The sequence below is a fragment of the Nilaparvata lugens genome, chromosome 1, assembly GCF_014356525.2.
Source record: "Nilaparvata lugens isolate BPH chromosome 1, ASM1435652v1, whole genome shotgun sequence".
NCBI lineage: Eukaryota > Metazoa > Arthropoda > Insecta > Hemiptera > Delphacidae > Nilaparvata > Nilaparvata lugens.
Window position 1 is genome coordinate 30,704,308 of NC_052504.1, and position 20,235 is coordinate 30,724,542.

At 35.5% G+C, this 20,235-nt stretch overlaps 1 protein-coding gene across 1 annotated transcript in view; it reads left to right on the forward strand.

Moving 5' to 3' along the window:
* The first annotated feature begins 1,510 nt into the window (after positions 1–1,510).
* The window catches only part of LOC111052859, a 47,463-nt gene continuing 28,738 nt past the window's right edge, over positions 1,511–20,235 (forward strand). The window contains exon 1 of the mRNA XM_039425415.1: positions 1,511–1,749. Within this exon, the coding sequence (XP_039281349.1) occupies positions 1,723–1,749 (27 nt within the window). The 5' untranslated portion in view covers positions 1,511–1,722. The remainder of the gene's footprint in view (positions 1,750–20,235) is intronic.

A 20,235-nucleotide genomic window follows, 5' to 3' on the forward strand; every position in this document is an offset into this window, starting at 1 on the left:
AATCCAAATCTGAAATCAGAAATCTTCTATCTATATTTTTAAGGAAGTTAGACTTTGAGAAAAAGTGATGAGTCATAGGTTTGAGCAAACGTCGGCATACTTGTTAGATCTGTCGGCTTATTCGTAAGATCCCCATGTGAAAGTACAGGAGAGCTGCAAAATATGAAATATGATCTTCTGTAATATGATATTCCAGGAGCGAGGTCTCTGCCGTGTGAAACTGGCCTTATTGTCACTGAAATATTAATAATCATGGAATTCATTTATCACTCACTGATTTTTCGATAGAGGACGGTATAATGCTTTCATGCACAGATATAAGCTTAGCAAGCTAAGCCTACCTTGTGTGAAACTCAATTATTATTTCTGAGTTTAGTGCCCAGCCATGTAGGAGACTTTCGCCAATTAGACATTGCCATGCGTCCCCTGCATAGCCACATTCTCAACACTGGATACATACCCTGGATGCTGGGGATACCCTCGATCATGTATCGTACTCGTTTTAGAGACTCTTGATTAACAGTAATATCGCAAAAAATGAGAAAATAAAAAAACACCAAATTATATAAATTATACATCACAACACATATCTACCGTATATACCTTGAATGCAGGAACTTATGAGTTTAGGAATTGACTTTATCTCTCTTCATTATTATTTTCAAAACTAAGAAACTATTTAGAAACTTTCTCTGCAAACTAAATACCAGTGAATAAAAGTTAACCCTTAAGAAATCAGATCTCAATATTCAAAGAGCGACAGGCAATCTATGATTTGAGCTTGCTGTAAATAGAGAAATCAATATAACATCTCATGTCGTCAAGTACTCATTCATCCCATCAAATATCTAAAGCGGATTTTATACCGATTTAGCATGAATACGTAGCTTGAAATACGTAACCAACGTATCTTCTGATATTATACAATCATTTGAAATCGGCGTAGCTTACATTAAGAGATAAAACGGCTACGTCTCTCAAAAGACGTATTTCAAGCTACGCAACGGCGGTATGAGATTGCCTTAATAGGTAGATGGATGGATATGCTCTGTCCAATCATGTTTGAATTGTTTTTTCTACTCAAGGACATTGAAATTCAAAATTGAAATCCCCATCAATCCTTTGCAGATATTGATCCAATTACAGATTGGGTGCTCTCTAAAGCTCTCACACATCAAGGACTACAGCTTGCTGTTCATTCAAACCCGTGTCGCTTCGCATCGACCAAACTGTAATCATGTCCACCAATAAGATTAGTAATGCAATATTACAGATGGAAAGCGAAATGCGCGTGTTCGTGGCACTCAAGTGTCTACACAGCTTTACAGATTATTTATTCATTGCAGAGTTCTTCAAAGATGCCAGCATTCACGAATTTTCCCGGGTAGATGCAGTCAGAAATGATAGATGCTGACTGTATTCCAGTCATCCCTACCAGCCCTTGATTGAAGATGATCCATTGATGGATTAGTTTTGATTGGTGATGCAGCCGTTGAGCACGCGCCACTTGAGTGTTGGGCCATGGGTGGGGGAGGGTGGAGTGCTGCGCTGCTCTGTCGCTGGCCTCGACTCGGCCAGTCTAGTGCGGATCGCGTTGTCGAGTCCAGCTCAGGTGCGCTCCGACCGCCATCTTTCATCGACGCCATGCGACGCCAGCAGCGACAGTGCGCGACTAGTGAACAGCTGATCGACAATATTCGAAGCTGCTGATTACTGCCAGTCATGCCTGACGGTTGGCTGCCAGCGCTGGTACGTCATCCCTTATATTTCCTTCCTCATTCTTATGCTTACCAGAGTTTCAATAAATTTTTATTATCCCAGACAGGGTGTTCCTAAACCATGTGTTTATAGTATGTCAATTTCCTAGTAATGTAATGTAGTGTAATGTAGTATGTAGTAGGCTTTTCTCGTTTTGTATGTAGCAATGTCTCTCTACGTAGTTGAAAGTAATTTTTTTCTGTGCCGTTGTAAAGGAAATCGAAACAAATTGAAGTTGTCAAAACCACTGGTTTATTCAAACAATATAAAATACTAGATTCGATTGTTACACCGTTATAAATAAAACCTAAGTAAGAACTATGGTTTACTAAAGAGAGTACTTCTACTGATTACTCATTACTACCAGATTTATAGTTTACTAGAGACTGGGAACATGGTTTACCTGGAGATAGATAATGTTGTAACAACCGAAACTAGTATCTCAAACTGTTCTAATAAACCAGTGGTTTTGACAGCATCAAGTCGTTAACATTTAGTAATTGTCTCTCATCACCGATTCAATAGATATTGATTCCTGCAACATTGTTCCTCTATAGTTGCTAGGATGATGAAATCTCTATAGCTTGGACTAAGTAAGATTGGAACGCCGTTTAAAGATTCATTGAATTTTGAATACCCATATACATTGAATCACCGATGCGATTTTACAACAATAATTTTTCCACACTACCATAAGAAATTGATAATAGCTATAATTATCATAGATTCAGTGAAACAATTTAGTCTATACTCGCTTATTCATGATCACTAGTTGCACTCTGCTCAACTTCAGAGATAATGCAGGCGGTGTTATTTTCAGGATTCATCGATAAAACTAATTTTTAAAGATTTAGTCAAAATGTATGTACTTTGAACCACCCACTCACATTGAGTTAAAAACATAGGACACACAATTAAGTAGAAACACACACAAAATAATACAACAGTTTACTAACTGAACATCGTTTCTAATCAGGGACAGTGTTTCTCCTTGATGAAAAAAATACTTCTACGTACCTCCTTGAAACAGTGGACCAACAGATTATGTTGGTGAGGAGTGGTGTTGAAGAAGTGACGAACTCGCTGGGGGGGGGGGAGACATGGTGACATTGAAAACTTTGCATGCTTGATCAACTTAATTGATTGATACAGTCATTATTAAAGATTATTCATTCGTTAAATCTTTCCCACATAATATCTAAATATTTGGATCTTAATTTAGGCAATACAATACTGAAATCATGGAGCTTGTTCCTGTATTCTTGGTGAAGTATCCACTCCTCTTCACCATTCATTCCCTACTTTTAGAGGGTATACCTGCCTTATCATGGGAAAACATTGTTGGCTAGGTATTTTTCTTCCTTCTTTCCAGCACACCCCACCATGAAGCCTGTTTCTGTATTTTATTAGAAACTTATTTTTGATTGTGATTTTTTTATTTCGTTTTGCTTTATGAATTTTGTGTTGAGTTGATTAAAATTATTGATTGATAGTTAGTTAAACAAACCTCTTTTTCATGATTTCATGCACAGGATTCATTTAATCGGGATTTTCGGGACTGGCTCAAGGAATTTTAATTTGTTTCACATATCTATATAATTGAATTATTTGACACTACTTTCCTCCTGCTTCTATACACGTAGTTTGGTAGGTCTGCCGCTCTTTAATAGACCGCCGAATGTCAGTTTCATGAATTCTGTCGAGAGCCTGTTGTGGACAAGAGTTAGAAAATGGATAATATTATCAATAATTATTATTGTGTTTGGTTGAAAAACGGAGATAGGTTATTTTATCTCTCACAAAGTTTCCCCCGCATACACAAAAGGATACTCTAGTTTGAGAACCAATAAACAAAAGAAATCAGGGGTTGGGCCACTATCTATAGAATACTTTTATCAATTGAGCTCCAATTGCCCAAATGTCCAATTGTTCATGACATGTCAATAACCCCATATTTCATCATCATTTCCCAATTCACAATTTTCAGTTATGGATATCGTTTAGCATGTATAACGATTACTAGCAAAGAGTATATTCAATTGTTTATAGGTATTGTAATCATCTATAGGAGCTATGATAATTATTGTAATATTATTATGAACAATCGCATATACGCTTTCCCAGTATTCATTATCCATACTAGACAATATCCATTACTGAAAATTGTGAATTGGGAAATGATGATGAAATAGCGGGTGATTGACATGTCATTGAGGAATACAAAGAATTCCATTATTAGAAACACACTATTCATTGGAATAGATGATAATAATGCTATTTCACTAATATCAATAATATTACAATTGATGAATCATGTTGAGCAAAATAATGATATCGTGGAATGTGAGATTGACTTGAAGATATGAGGAACATGAATTGGAGGAGCAAAGATTCAAGGGATACGAGAAAACTCACGAAATATAGTTATTGATTATAAAGTTTCAGCGCTATAGTTCCATTCTTGGAATAAAATGATAATAGTAATTGTGGATTGAATCTCTTTTGTAATCCAAATGAAGGGAAAACGCGAATCAATTATCAAATCAAATATGGGCATCTATAGGAAAGTAGATTATAAGAGCAGTTTATGGAGTATGTAGTATCAGAGTAATATTAAGAAGTCATAGGAGTTGACTATTATTCTCATGGAGAACTGTACTGCCCATTACATCTTTGACATAATACGTATCCTTGTGAGTAACTGGGTAATTGCACTTGGTATTATAATAACATCAGTTGTGGGTGCTTCAGTCTCTCTCTTGAAACCTTGCTTGTTCCACCTTGAAATCGTAAGAATCTGATAATTATCAAGTTGTGTATTCATAACGCTAATCAGGTAACAAAATTGCAACCTCTACTTCCCAATGATGATCATTGTTTTCAATATCAAATTCATTTGTTTTTCGTGCTGATGTACATTAATTCAGTCTCATTCACTCTCAGAGATCTGATGCGAAATTTTACTGTGAATCTAAATTCATTCATAATTTATATCTGTCCCTACTCGGAGATTGAGAATTAATGATTCAAGCTTATACTACGAATACGATGGATTATCGTCTGTTAGTTCATACTTGTTTTCTTCTCTGACCAATTTTTGTCGATATAAATTTTTCTTCATCATTTGTCTCTCACATCTGATGAATACTATATGCGATGAGCAATGCATTCTCCAATATTAAAATGAGACGGGATGCGAGAAGGGATCTCATCACAGCAATTAAAAATGCCCAGTTCATCAATTTAACGGATTGTGTAGAAAATATCGATTTTCGGTCTTCGATTTTTCATTGATCGAGCGTCAGCGAGTTCTCACTTTTGACTTACTGCAGGCCAAAGTCGTCTGTCTGTTAGTATTTCAACAATAACTTTAGAAAGAATTGATCAATCAGCTTCAAATTTTGATCACGTATTCTTCAAACCTTCTTACAGGTCAAGTTCGTTGGGCAACAAAATTGACTCACTCCTTCGTCCTCTTTCAGGAAATAAAAATAACATTGAAAAAGCATAAGGGAAAAAATTGTTGTGATTTATCATTTAGTCAGCTGAAGAATTCATTGCATGCAATTAAGACAGTTTTTTCATTTGTTCATCACATCAGCTGAGGCTATTTGGGAGCTATCACAGACCTTCAAAAGCTGACACATGATTTCAGCTGATTGATGTAATACAACATTACAACTTTTACATCAACAAACTGATACTGGTTGAGATATCAATGTGCGGTTTTCGCCATTCTTTTTACTTTCCTTGCCCTATTACCATAGGTAAGGAAAGTATTGCTTTCCGAAAAAAATTAAGGTACCCCAATTTCTAATTTTCTATTTTCTTTTCGTTTCAAGGTTCCCTGAGTCCAAAAAAGTGGCTTTTGGGTATTGGTTTGTATGTGTGTGTGTGTGTGTATGAGTGTATGTGCGTCTGTGTACACGATATCTGATCTCCCAGTTAACGGAATGACTTGAAATTTGGAACTTAAGTTCCTTACACTATAAGGATCTAACACGAACAATTTCGATCAAATGCGATTCAAGACGGCGGCTAAAATGGCAAAAATGTTGTCAAAAACAGGTTTTTTGCGATTTCCTCGAAAACTGCTTCAACGATTTTGATCAAAGTTATACCTAGAATAGTCATCAATAAGCTCTATCAACTGCCACAAGTCCCATATCTGTAAAAATTTCAGGAGCTCCGCCCCATCTATGCAAAGTTTGATTTTAGATTCTCAATTATCAGGCTTCAGATACAATTTAAACAAAAAAATTCGAGTGGAAAAGATTGAGCATGAGAATCTCTACAATTAGTGTTCAGTGACATTTTCACCTAAAATCAAAAATAAGCTCGAAATTCGAGAAAATGTGATTATCCAATTATTGCAAACTGTTGGCAACTGTTGATTCTATTAAATGATTCACTATGAAGAGATAGCAGACCTCGTGTGTCTCCAGCGTTATTGCCCTGTCACCAGCTGGCAGATCTTTGAATAGTAGACTTGAGATGCGCGGGAACACTAGCGTCAGGTGATCAATTTTCATAACGGCAAGGAAAGTTGTGTGAGTGCGCCACACCAGATTTTTTCTCTTGGAACTCTGAATCGAAATCATGCATGCATCAAAGGTGGTAATTCTCATTAAAGAAATTTTGAATTCATATGAGGGACAAAAATGTTGAAGGGACAGAGTAATTTTATTTCAATCCTCAATGATATATCTACTGTAAAATTATTCTTGTAAAAGGAATATTAAGCTGTTTTTAAAATTTTCACGAACTCTGTATAATTAGAAGTTGCGGGTTTCAAATATTACAATACAACAATAGTATATTTTATTTCTTCCTTCTTACATATGAGTAACTTGTATTTTGTAAATAGCAAAACGGTACCCAAAAGTTACAAAGAATAACTTGAAAATTATTGTTCATTTGGTATCGCTATCACAATCTTCTAATCGTGAGATGATAGTTTCCACCAGTCTGGAATAATAGAGATATTCTATCAGTTTTATTATTATTGAAAATCTATCTTGAAGCTATTTACTCAAGTACTCATTGTTCATGAATTGAAGTTGCATAATTGCGTGGCGTGCCAATAGCAGTTCACAGTTGACCTATTGAATGAATGTTGTTCGTGAATGCATTAGGACAATCGTTACCCGGGAGATGACCTTGGAATTCCAAGCAACGGGGAAAAGGCTAGAATAGCTGGCGTTCACTCCTGCGACGCTGTGCGCCGAGCCGCGCCGCGCCGTGCTCAAGTCAGCTGATCGGCCATGCTTCGACTCCTACAAATCTGTCAAGAAAGTTTAAAAAGTCGATTCCTCCAATGGCATTGGTGCCGAGGGATAAAAGTGCTGAGTAAGCTCATTCAGTCATTCGATTTTTTCTTATCAAATTGTATAGTATCTACGATTGAACTCAAATGCATAATTTCAAATATGAACCTCGATGAGTAATTATACAGTAAATGAGTCGTCGTTCTTATATCTTCATGATGTGTTATTCCAATAATCTTAATCGATTGTAGCTGTGTCTGATTACACCCGATCATAGAAGAATAAAAATAATTAATTGTCTGGAATAATTGAGATTAGTGTTGATAAGGTTCTATATAGGCAAATCAATAATCAGGTACAGCTAGTAAAATTTTATGCCCTGATAGGTTTAAAACTTATCACAGTATTTACTTATAAGTGATCAACCAGTTACCACGTGAGACTTAATAATAAATAGATTGAAGATTCCTTTTATGATAAGCATCAGTGCACACTTATTTGTTGAATCTGTAATTGAATGTCTAGCTAGAACGCAATAAAAATCCAGATCTTCTTAGAAATCCGGTCTGATAAATTAATCTTTGCTGCTCTTGAACTAGATAGATTGATTAAACTTCTGTAATGAGGAAAATTCTCTGAATAGGAAAGTACTGAACTTATATTTTTCAATACCAATCTATTCAGGGACTTAATTGAACTGCATATCCTGATTCTTATGTATTGACTCCATTTTGTAGAATCATTATTCTCATCATGATTCAATAGTACTCAGAACTATTCAATCATTGAAGATACTGGTTCAAAATATTTAGCTACACCCCTTAAAAACGTTACTTTCTGCCACCATTTGAAAAATCATTTTTTAGTGTTACGCCTCACTGTAGCAAACAGAGAAAAACTCCTTTAACCTTGACATTTGGTTTTATCAATTCTATATATAGTGGGTTTTCATTCTTTCTCAATTCTCAATTGTTCATTGTTCTAACGATAAATTTTCCCAATGAAATCACACAATAATCACTACAGATATGATCGCATTATAATGATCATTCATGATAATATTATATAGTTCAACATTCAGGCACATCAGGCTCTATTTTGTTCCACCCTCTGTTGATTGACAGCTAGGTTTGGCATTGGTTTGATTATTAACCTCTGTATTACAAAATTCCTGCAGGAAGTAATCTTCCTACAGACAATCATGATTTGGAACTCTTGATAGTTGATACCAAACAAACTATAACGATTCCACCTAGGTTTATTAACGTGACTTTCTTCTGATTTGCAGCTCAATTGATGATTGACGTGAAGTTTCCAATTGTCTCAACCCACATACAGTGCAAACGAAATATGTAAGAAGCCAACTACTGTCTAAAGGAGGAAGACTTTTTATTGGAAGGGTGTGTCACTTCTTGAATTAGTGTTTGGAACAGATCTCACCTAGTATATCAATTTAAAATCAATCATGCCAAATTAGGCAATTGATTGGAAATCAATCAAGTTGTCCTCCTCAGCAGATTCAATTGGTGGCCGTTAGTTGAGGAGCTCAGCTGACATTAGAAGTATTGAGTCAAAGTCAAGGGTCAAGGGCATCAAATCGACCTAGAAGCTTGTTCCCGTTTCGGTCCGCCAGAAGCAGCAAACAGCAGATTAGTTGTTGTTCTATTCACGAGGCCTGTTCTACGCTCCATTCATACTTATCGATCACGTCATTGAATTCACGTTTGGCAGAAATTGTGTCAGACCATAGATACTGAGATGATTCAGACTTGGCCATTCATTTATGTAGTAGTTGTCTAGACTCTAGAGCCTCTGTTTTGTTTAAATAATATCAAATTCTAAATGAGACGCGGAATGAGTAATTTTCTGAGTTTCATGAATTACATGTTGGTAAATCATCGTTCAGTTGTAGGATTAATCGTAGGCCTACTATAAATGAATGTACACACAATAGATACTGCCCAATAGATTGATCACTCACAAGTTATCTAATTTATTTTTTGAATGGAGAGAGAAGGTAAATGGAAAAGCTGTTTTATCAATTCTAGGAAGAGAACTTTTGAGGTCTAAGATATTCATTATTTCTTATACGGTATGTAAGGTATGTATTTGTCTTATGTTTCATAAGGGGCATCAGTACTCAATTGTCTTGTACAATAGAATACCAATACTTGAATGAAGCAGTCCACCTTTGAACCTTTTCTTATTAATTATTCGTTAATGATTTTGTCACTTCAGATTAGTAACTTCTAGTTCTTCTTTAGTTCTACTAGAACAAAACCTTATAGGACTCCATCGTCTAGACAGGATGAGAAATATCTAATTCTGTAAATCAAAACATAACAACTGAAGAAAAGTTGGAGGAATGGAAGACCAAATATTACAGAGTTCTGCATTGAGAAGCAGACAACGGGAAATATTGAATGGTATGACAAGACGAGATTGACACCCATGAGCCGTTGAACCTTGCAACAGTATCCTTGCTCCTTATCAATCACAGATCACAGTTCTCTTGATAGAGTGGGCCTCAATAATTGAACAAAGAACCGGCTGTTCCTTATTGCTGTCTATCTGTATCGCATGTACAGAGCATAAGAACAATGGAGTTGCGTGGTGGTGACGAGACGGATATGCACTGTGATTCGGACACACTTCAAAGTGCACAGAGTGACAAAAAGCTGCTCCCAACTGCTAACCTTCACCTTCGTTACCAGTGTCAAGTGACTGGCCAATATACAATTGCGCAACTCTGCCACTGAGGCCTAGGCCTACACATACCTGCGCAGTGCGCACCTCTCTATGAACATCTTTTGTTGACCAATGAGCACAATGCTGCCTAATTGTGAATTATGACGTACTTCAAAACTATAAGGCGCTACTGCTATCAAATAATCACCTGAAATTATTCACGTTTGCTACCAGCCAAGTGTAGTGGGTAGTGGTTAATTGCTGTACCAAGTTTTGGTATGTGTAATGTGAAGTTTCAGATTATAAATATTATTTCAATCGTTTGAAAACAATCACTTGAATTTCGATTATAAAAAAGATTTAATTTCATGCATTTCTGTTGACTTACATAGGATACTTTCCATGATAACTAGATTCATGAATAATAGTGATGGTCAAGGTGGAAATGGATAGACCAAGTAAATCATGTACCGTATTGTTCTAACGAAAATACTAATAACACAGCATTTGTGACGATACTCTCCTCACTTCTTGGTGCATGATAATTTTTGCACCATGATATCATCCGATTGCTGGTTTCATTATACAAAACAGAGATTAACAGACATATCTCAACCCATCCCTCTTGGCTCACCTACTTTTCCTCCATTGGATTAATGCTTGTCCATTCATATATGTTCTCACTATAAACGGTATCTCGAATATATTCTTCGTTGAACCGCACTTCTTATTTCCATCACACTCCCCACTTCATATAGGTCATTCTTCATATCTTATTCTCCGAGTATGTCCCAACCTTACAAGGAGCTGGTTTTTACATCAATAGGTAGCAAAAAATAGATTCCAATGCTCATATTTATCTCTTCCAAATTTGCTATTTAGAAATAGACATATTATCAGCAAATGAACATCCTCTAATAAATTAATCCACATTTTCTCCAATTCTTGCCTCAATAAGCTTTACTTCCATCATCGACTTAAAAGAATCATCATACAGAACGAAATCATGGTCACTACAGATTCTCTCCATGTTCCCATGTCCGAAAATAAATGAATATTTTATTCGATAATCTAATTAACCTCATGATCTGAATAAGGATTTCGTTACTGTATTTTGCATCATGATATTGAAAGTCTCCATTTTGAATTCCATGTTATTTAGCGTGAAATTGGAATCCTTGTTTCCATCATTCAGAATGGAAACAGACAGTGTCACACACACTGGAAACAGTGGAGAACTCATCAAGGGAGAGTGTCAACCTTGACTTGACATTGGGACATAGTCGTGCTTATTACAGAGGATTATATTTAAATGAACCAAGTACAACTGAGTTTAGTGATTCAAATCTTCTCTTATCAATGTTAGTTATCGAACCTAGAAGCTATTACCATTATTGGTTAGGGTTATTCTCACTTGCTCTCCAACATTGATAGTGCAAACTAAGCTGAAAACATTCCTGAAACGAAGACTACACCGACTTGGATGCAGATGCCAGTTTATTAGTCGATTGTTGTTTTAGCCGTCTCAGATACAAATCCTGGAAACAAAAACCAAGTGCAACAATGAATCGATCGTGTCTGTATTAACCTACTGACATTTCAATCTCAATGCATCCGAACGACACTCCTGAGATGCGGCAAAAGATAACGGTCATGTTCAGTTTGTAGTCCTTTTGAAGTGTTTCCTCTGGACAATATTATTAGATATTCATTCTATCATATTATGTAATTTGTGGAATCCAAATTTTGCACATACATAATTATAAAGAGCAACAATAAATCGAAATTAAAATCATGATTGATATATATTATATGAGCTCCCTTATTTATATTGGAAGATAAGAAACAGGTGAATAATAGATAATTAACAACAAAATTTTCACACGAAGCCTGACAATCGCCTCAGTACTTATTGCTTTTTTACTCGTACGCTTTTCTTGACAAATTTGTGATACAAATTATTAGGTAATTTATTTTCAAAATAGTGAACTATTAAAATGTGTATATGCTGCATTGGATTTGAGAGATAGAAATGGAATTCTCCTTAGAGTTTAGAGAACACAGGAAAATGGGAGGTTGGAGCTACTTTTTACTAATGTGTTGACCCCGGACCACACTTATCATACAGCGTTCCGATCCTACTCATGTCCGATATTTATTAGGTGATGGGGCGGTGGTGGGACAGATCATATGACGATTATGTGTGGCATGCACCATTCCAGGCCGTTGTAATCACTGACAAATAATGTGATCGGATCGGAGTGGGATCGGAAAGCTGCATGATAAGTATGGTCCTCGCTTAATGATGATGGCTTCATTCACGAAGTAAATTTTCAATGTTAAATTATGTCTATTACATGTTCCGAAACTGATGTGCTATTAATATATTTTTACAAGAAATCATTGACCAGAGAGAGAAACTATAAGAGCTCTCGTATTATTTCTCTCCCAAATTTAGATAAGATTTTAAAAGTCCGAATTAGGGTTATGATTCCACTTTTCTGGAATTTGGTCCATTTTCACTAAAAAATTACAATAACTAAGAATTTTTAATTGCATGCTATTAGGATGATGCCTGGTTATGTGATAATTTTATTGGCACATGGAAATTGCTGTGGAATGTGAGTGTGAGACTAGTCTACTACCCGAACAATACCTGGTAAGACTTGTGGTGGTAATGATATTAAGTCACATTATTAAACAAAAATTATAAATATGAATAATCAATTAACAAATAAGATAATGACTGCTCTGATTGTAAGAAATTCAAGCTTCAAAAGAGCTTGTTTTTTTGAATTAAAATATATCAAAATAATGGGTAATACACACATTACTGGGCTTCCACAGAGACTTTGCTCAATGAGAGGAAAGCGAAGGGTTCTTGTGTTGTGAATATGAGAAATATCAAGCTTCCACAGAGACCTTGCTCATTTCAAGGAATGCAAAGGATTCTTGTAAAAAGAACAGTACAGAGATGGTTCTGTGATGCAATGAGTGTAGTGAAACAAATGGTTTCTCATTTATGATACTTAGTAACTCAGCCAGGATCTGTAAAGGGAAGGTGGAAAGAACATTTATCAAGAATGTTACATGATCCTCCTGGATACAAGGTTGCATAAACTATCAAGTAGGGGCATTCAGTAGTGAAAAAATATGTACACTGAGAAAGGCTTTGCTCATGTATTTTTAGCTAAAAGAATCTAATCCAAGAAGACGATGACGTCGCATGATCTCTCAAGATTCAAACCTTCATTTCCAAATAGAAACAAATTAATTTCAAAAACATGTGCTTCTACCTGCAATTTATCTCCATACTCTTCTACGATACTACTGAAAAGCAAACACATTTGATTTTATGTGATAGACGTAAACTGTTTTAGATTTTAGATTGAAATCACCTAAGTACATGTCGACGTTTTCCTCAACGATGTTTCTTTTCAATTGAGTTGGCATTTATCTATCATGAATCGATCACGACTCTGGACTAGACAGAACACACATAAGCCTATACCTGACATATATCTGGGATACCACATAATTTACAAACCAACTTGTATGTGATGATACATATTATTCAAGCAACAGCTTCAAAATATTTGAAAAATTTGGCTCTAAAAACTTGAAAAATCCAGATACTGTGTGGGAATTTGATATGTTATGGTAATAAGCAGTTATAATTAGTTGTAGTAAACTAGTTACAACCGGTGGATGAGCGGAGTGGAGGTATAGCCAAAAATAACTCCTGCTTGGAAGCTGCCTGTTTAGACGCGGCCTCAGCATTCACTGTCTCTATCTCTTCATATCTCTGTTCTGCTCAATTCTCCATCAGCTGGTGCTGAGCAGACTGAATGAAAGCAGCAAGATTGACGCATAGCGATGCGTTGTGCCGCAACAGCAACAGGAGCTAACCTTGGCGGACGGCTCCACCCTACCACAAATTGTTTACTCGTTTGCTCTCTCACGCAAGAATGTTGTTAACGCCTCTCTTGTTTTATTCGGCGGCGGTTCGCACCGGTTCACAATCAATCTTTGACTAACCTTTGTGATAAATGAATTGGAGACATTCGATTTAACCTGATCACATTGGCATTTCTAGGCTATTATCCTAGAGTAAACAGAGTGTCCGAATCTTACTGTTGGAAAGGATTGAGATTGGTTAACTGCTGCTGCCGGATGATGAATAATGTGTGGATAATCGAAATAAGAAGTTAGTGATTGAGTCCATTGACATTGATAGTGTTTCTGACGTATGTCAGTTAGTGATGAAATTCAATTATCATGATGTGCTCATTCAATTTTTAATCTTTCTAATCTCATCAATTGAGATAATATCCATTGTCAAGCTTTCTTTGATCGAATCAATCGCTAAGATTCATTCCATTCTCTCCATCTGTCTCTGATCACTTACTTCCTGTATTGAATTTCAACTCTTCATGTATCAAATTTGATTAGACGGAATTTTAAATTTTATTGGTACGGATACCTCTGAATAATTCAGATAATCTTTATTGTTAGAAAATATGGATTATACTTGGAGGATTATAACGATTTTTGTAATAATTTGAAAATTGATATTTTTATTCTGTCATACATGGATGGCATGCATAGCAATTTGGAGACTTTTCATTAAGAGAATAGTGAACTCTTGCAATGATACAGGGAAACAATCTATTATGCGACAAAGCAATACTGTAACTATTATTACTTCTAAGTAATATTTGGTATTGGCCAAAGACTTGATTTTTTTTTCAATTTGACAAAAAGATGAGCTATTGTCATTTCGTCATACTATCTTATTTCAATGATGCTATCGTTACTTCTTATATCAGATAGTATTTCATGACGTCTCAAAATTATTTTTTGAATTAAAATTGAAGAAATTCTCAAAACAGCTAGGAGAAGACAATGCAAAAAGTATTTTCACAACAAATTACAATACCCCCACAAGGCATTTGTACACACACATATTTTTTTTAGCTTAGTGTATTCATTATTTTTTTGTTTTTATTGAAACTGTATTTAAGTACATAAGATTCTTATTTTTTAATTTTCATATTTTTTGTAATAATTATCTTTCTGTCTGTCTGTATCGAATGTAATCTTCGGCAAGATCGTGAATAACAAAAAATCATTGAAGAAATTGGGTACTCTCTCCCTGGTAGATGTGTGTTGATTCAATCTATATAAGTAAAACGCGATAACTTTTCACTATTGTTAGAGAAATAATGGTATTTCATAAAAGGTAACAGTAAGGTCTCTTCTTAGTCTAGTAATGAATTATAGAAAGGCCATTTTATAACTTGAAGGCAGAATTTTTTTCGAATATTTGCATAATGATGTGGAATAAAAGAGATGTGATTCATTTTAATGTCAGTTCCACATTATTTACTCAAGCCAGATTTAACCGTAACTTGAAGGCTTGCTGTGAAGTCACTTGAAAAAAAAAACTTGCGTCCATTGACTATTGATTGAATCATTCAATTCTCATTGCTCTATTTAAAATCAAAAATGATTCTATTAAAACTCATATACAGTATTAAGAACTCATATACTGGGTGCGGCAGGAAGGGTGGATGTTTTTAGAACAGATAGTATTCTGATTTGGGTAGTCGGATTGGGCCAGCTGAAGTGAACATGTGTTCGGTAGATCATACCATTTTTTCTAGTCATTGTTTAATCGGCATCATGGATTCGTGGAATGTGCAACATCGTGTGTTTACTTACGACAGTTTTGTGCGTAATAATGAGAGTATCATTACAGTTCAGCGCGAGTTTCGTCGTCATTTCAATCTTGCGAGAAATGAAAATGTACCCACTCGTAACACCATTTTACGTTGGGTAAAATCATTTCGTTCAGTAGGAACAGTAATGAATAAACGACCACCAGGGGCTCATCGCACTGTACGCACTCCACAAAATGTGGAAAGAGTTCGGCAAGCCATACTCCGTAGTCCTAATCGATCTGCTAGGAGACATTCTTCTGAACTGAACATCAGTGATCGGTCAGTAAGGCGTATTTTACATAAAGATCTAGGATTTCATCCCTACAAAATGGCCATGGTTCAACAATTGAATCCTGGCGATGTTGAATTTTGCTCGAGAAATGGAGGCCATATTTGACCAAAATGAAAACATCATTTTGTTTACGACAGATGAAGCACATTTTCATTTGAATGGTACCGTTAATCAGCAGAACTATCGTTATTGGTCAGATGAAAATTCGAAATTAATGCATGAGAGACCATTACACAGTCCCAAGGTGACAGTTTGGTGTGCTGTGAGCAGTATATTTGTTATTGGTCCATACTTTTTTGAAGACGACAACGGGACCACTGTAACTGTAACCTCAGAACGTTATAGACAGATGTTCACTGAATTCTTCCTTCCTGAATTAAGAAGGAAACGTATTCCTATCCGGCAAGTATGGTTTCAGCAGGACGGGGCGACAGCTCACACAGCAAGAAATTCAATGGAAGCAATTCGGGCTGTTTTTCGTGGTCGCATCATTTCTCGGTTTGGTGACATTGATTGGCCTCCTCGTTCTCCAGACCTGTCCATGTGCGACTACTTCTTGTGGGGTTTCCTGAAGTCACGTGTTTACCAGCATAAACCACGTACACTTCAAGAACTAAAGGGAGCAATTCGTGAGGAAGTCGAACAAATTGGCAGGGCAATGTTAGAAAGAGTACAATCCAACTTCCGAGAGCGGCTTGTAAATTTCATTTCTAAAGAGCATGGTTGACCGATACCGTTCGTATCATCAAAGAAAGGAAAGGGATTATTATTATTATTATTAAACAAAAATTCAAAGTTGAATGCTGAAAACTACCTCTAAGACTTCTGCTACAGCAAATATTGGCCAATGAGTGAATACCTAGAAGGAAATTTGATTATAGCCACTATCCAAAACTCTGTGGTAAATATATTTAGATTACAGTGTATGTGGTGTGGATTACAGTACATTATTTAACTTTAAATCTTCGTTAAATAATACTTTTTTCATCATTATCACTTTTTAAACAAATAAGATTTCTTATTGGTTTCCATCAAAAGAAAAATACACTACTGATTCTAAATATTGTATACTTCAATATTTTTGTATAATACAAATACTTATATTCATTTTGGGAATGGAGTCAAATACATCATTATTTTCTTAGTTTAATAAAATATCACCGACATAAAGATAACAGAAAACTAATCAATTTCCTCTATTATGATCAGTATGATATCTGATAGTAGGAATTGGATTTCCCTCGATCTTACCTTTTTAGCTCTCCAGGTCATGAACAAGAATATCCTGACTAATATGAGAGACGAATGACTCGTAATTCTGCGTTCAAGGCCAAGGCTTATTGACAAACTTTTCGGATCGGAGTGTTGTAGAAGATAATTTCATGAATCCGTCACGATTAATTTGAAACTCGTGATAATCTGTTTATTATCTACTAACACTGTATATAACGCCTCGTAATTACAGTATGTTGTGAAAGTATGAATACGTGACTAGGCAAGAGCGCCTATAAGAATTAAATTAATAATATTCAATTATGTTCCTTTTTCTTGGTACTTCAATATGTGAGCCAGAATCAATAAATTTATGTATATAAATCCAGATTCAGTATCCTTTATCTCATTGATGATAGAATTTGTACGAGCAACAAGCGTTCATATTGATACGATATTATTAAGAGACTACATCATCAAATGCAATAACACAATAATGTTATGTACTATTATGGACAAACTATTCCGATCCAGATAGCAAAGTAGTTAGCTCATTGTTGAATACGATCATACAATGTATCTCAGACATCTTCTGGCCTTTGAGCCTGTAATGCAGGACCCGACTATTATATTGATTGTACGGATATTGCAAGACAAGAATGTATGTTATGTGTGATGATGTTATATACTCACACTGTACTCTCAATCACCACTACATCTACATAATAGATACGGAATAATAGATAGTTTTTTTATATACTAGTTATGTGGTATATCGTGTGAGAGGAAATTATAAAGTAGGGTTCAGCATCGATTTATGCTTTATCATTCATTCGTGTATCCGCGTTCTCTCTGTTGAAATTTAATCAACAGATACGACGAAACGCTCATCATGGAAGAGAACATTTTGAACTGTGAGCGGAGACATAAATCATTATAACACCTACCATGAATCAGACAATGAGTAATCCTAGTGGGACTTCACTGGGTATACGGAAGACAGAGCGGGAATCAAGAGCAGTTTGTCTCTGTTTCAATGACAAAGGTTTCCTTGATACTAGTCCTACATACAGCTGAAGTCTATCATTAAATTTGTCGATTCACAGCCTTGCTTACAATGTCCTATGTTGGGATTATTTCAATATTCATACAAACAAATTAGAACGGCGATATCAACAGTTATTTAGAGAGAAACCCTTGTATGCATATTATACTCTCTGTGGGTAACTTTATGGAGTTACAGAATAGCTCATTCGAAATTTGATCTCCTATTAAGGCTTATCGTTTTTTTTTTTTTTTTGTTTTATCAGATTGTATTAGCTGATTCCTGTTATTCGTGTTATCGTTTCATCCGTAAATTCGTGTTTCATTGTTTTTTTATTTGTTGATTGTGAATATGATTCGCAAATGTTGATGTGAATTAAATAACAATGTGAAAAATCTAAATAGAAAATTCTATATTGGAATCCATCGATCAAACTGGAACTATTACATGCATCAAGAGGGGTGTATCTTCAGCATTTGGAAAATAAGAATCTCCCAGTAATCATAGTTATTGATTTTTTAGGTGAAAAGGATAGAATAGACTGCTATTTTCAATCCTCTCTATGGGAATTAATTAAAAATTATTCCGACCAAATTCATGCAGCTTGAGACCATAATAATTACTGTGAAGGGAGATTGTTGCAGTAGTAGTTGAAGGACTTGCTAGTATGCAGGTACATAATTAGTTCCGAAGCTAAAAACTTTGTGATATGAACTCGAAATACAAATTCAAAATTATTATAGAACTGTAATGAAATGTTCAACTATGATTGTGATTAGAATATGAGCGTGATTGAATGTGAAAGTCTCGTAACCAAACTCCTTTCTAATATGAGGATTTCAGCACAGCTGGTGGTCTATAATTTTTATTCCAGGCAATATTTATATCCAGTAAGATTATAATTGATACTGCAAAGCTCTTAGTATTCATAACACTTACTTCAAATCTAAACTCAATTTTCATTCTCTCTGTAGACTTTGAATTTCAACACAAAAACTGACTTGTGAGTCATCTAACGGCATCATTTGTGTTCAGTTTTGCTTCCCATACTCCAAAACTGTCCCCACAATAGATTGCTGGGACAGTGGCAAAAATATATCGCCCTTTCCTAAGGTACTCATGGCTGAGGATTCATTTTTCTGCAAATGAACAATTCACTCGTCATTTTTCTGAACGAATATTGTATATTAAGAAAACAAAATAGCACAAACTAATTCTTATTTCATGAAATGCGAATCAAATGAACATGATATCATTTTTCAATAATAATGTAGAATCTCCATGCAAGAAACACTCCAGTATATAGAGATTTGAGGAAAACAGTTTCGAACATCAGGTCTTATTGAAAAAAAAGTTCAATAAGTTCTGATTCAATTTGAGAGCAGACCTCGCAAAACTTGGATGTGATGGGTTGTTTAAAGTCGAACAGGCAAATTGCTAAGAAATATTAAATTATTCAATAGATTTAAATTCTCATGATTCAAAATTATTGAGAAGCCGATATTAATACGGCCTTCATAAAGTAATGTGAAATTTGAATTGATAATTGAATTTTCACTTGACGAAGGTCTTTCTGCTAGGAATGAATGTAAATAGAACATCAGGTAATCTGCTGAATGAAATGAGCACATGGAGCACATGGTATCACTTTTTGAGTGATATCTGAATTTTCCATGTTCATGAGTTCCATGCAGTTTTCAGAATCGAAATTTTCCTAGATTAGTCTTGCATGGAATGCCATTCATTCGACCTCAGATTGTTTGCCTAGTGCAGAAGTTCAAGTAGAAATGCTGGCCTGTGATTGGTGGAGCCAGCGGCGGTCAGTGGGCATTGCTGTCAGGCTATTTGCTGCCGGAGAACGCGCTTATTTAATTGTGCTGGAGATAGTGGCTTAGGTAATTATTGAAGGCTGTTGCCAATGTTCAACATTATGTCGACCTTGACCTTTGCACAAATATAATAATAATGAAAAACAGTGCCCACATTGAAAATAGTGCGATCGATCTATATTGAATCAGGCAGCTCGAGCCTCGAGTACCTGTCCGTCTAAAATAAAATAACTGCTAAATATCCGCTACCACAGCACTAATCTTGCTCGGATCAGATTCGCTAGGCGTAATAAAAACCCTCAGCTTAGTCTATCTGGAAATTAATCACTCCATAAATTCGTCTGCTTTTCAAAAAAAGAGTCGTGAAAAATGTGCTTGACCTTTTATCGCCAGGTAATAAACAGGGGTGCAGTAATAATTT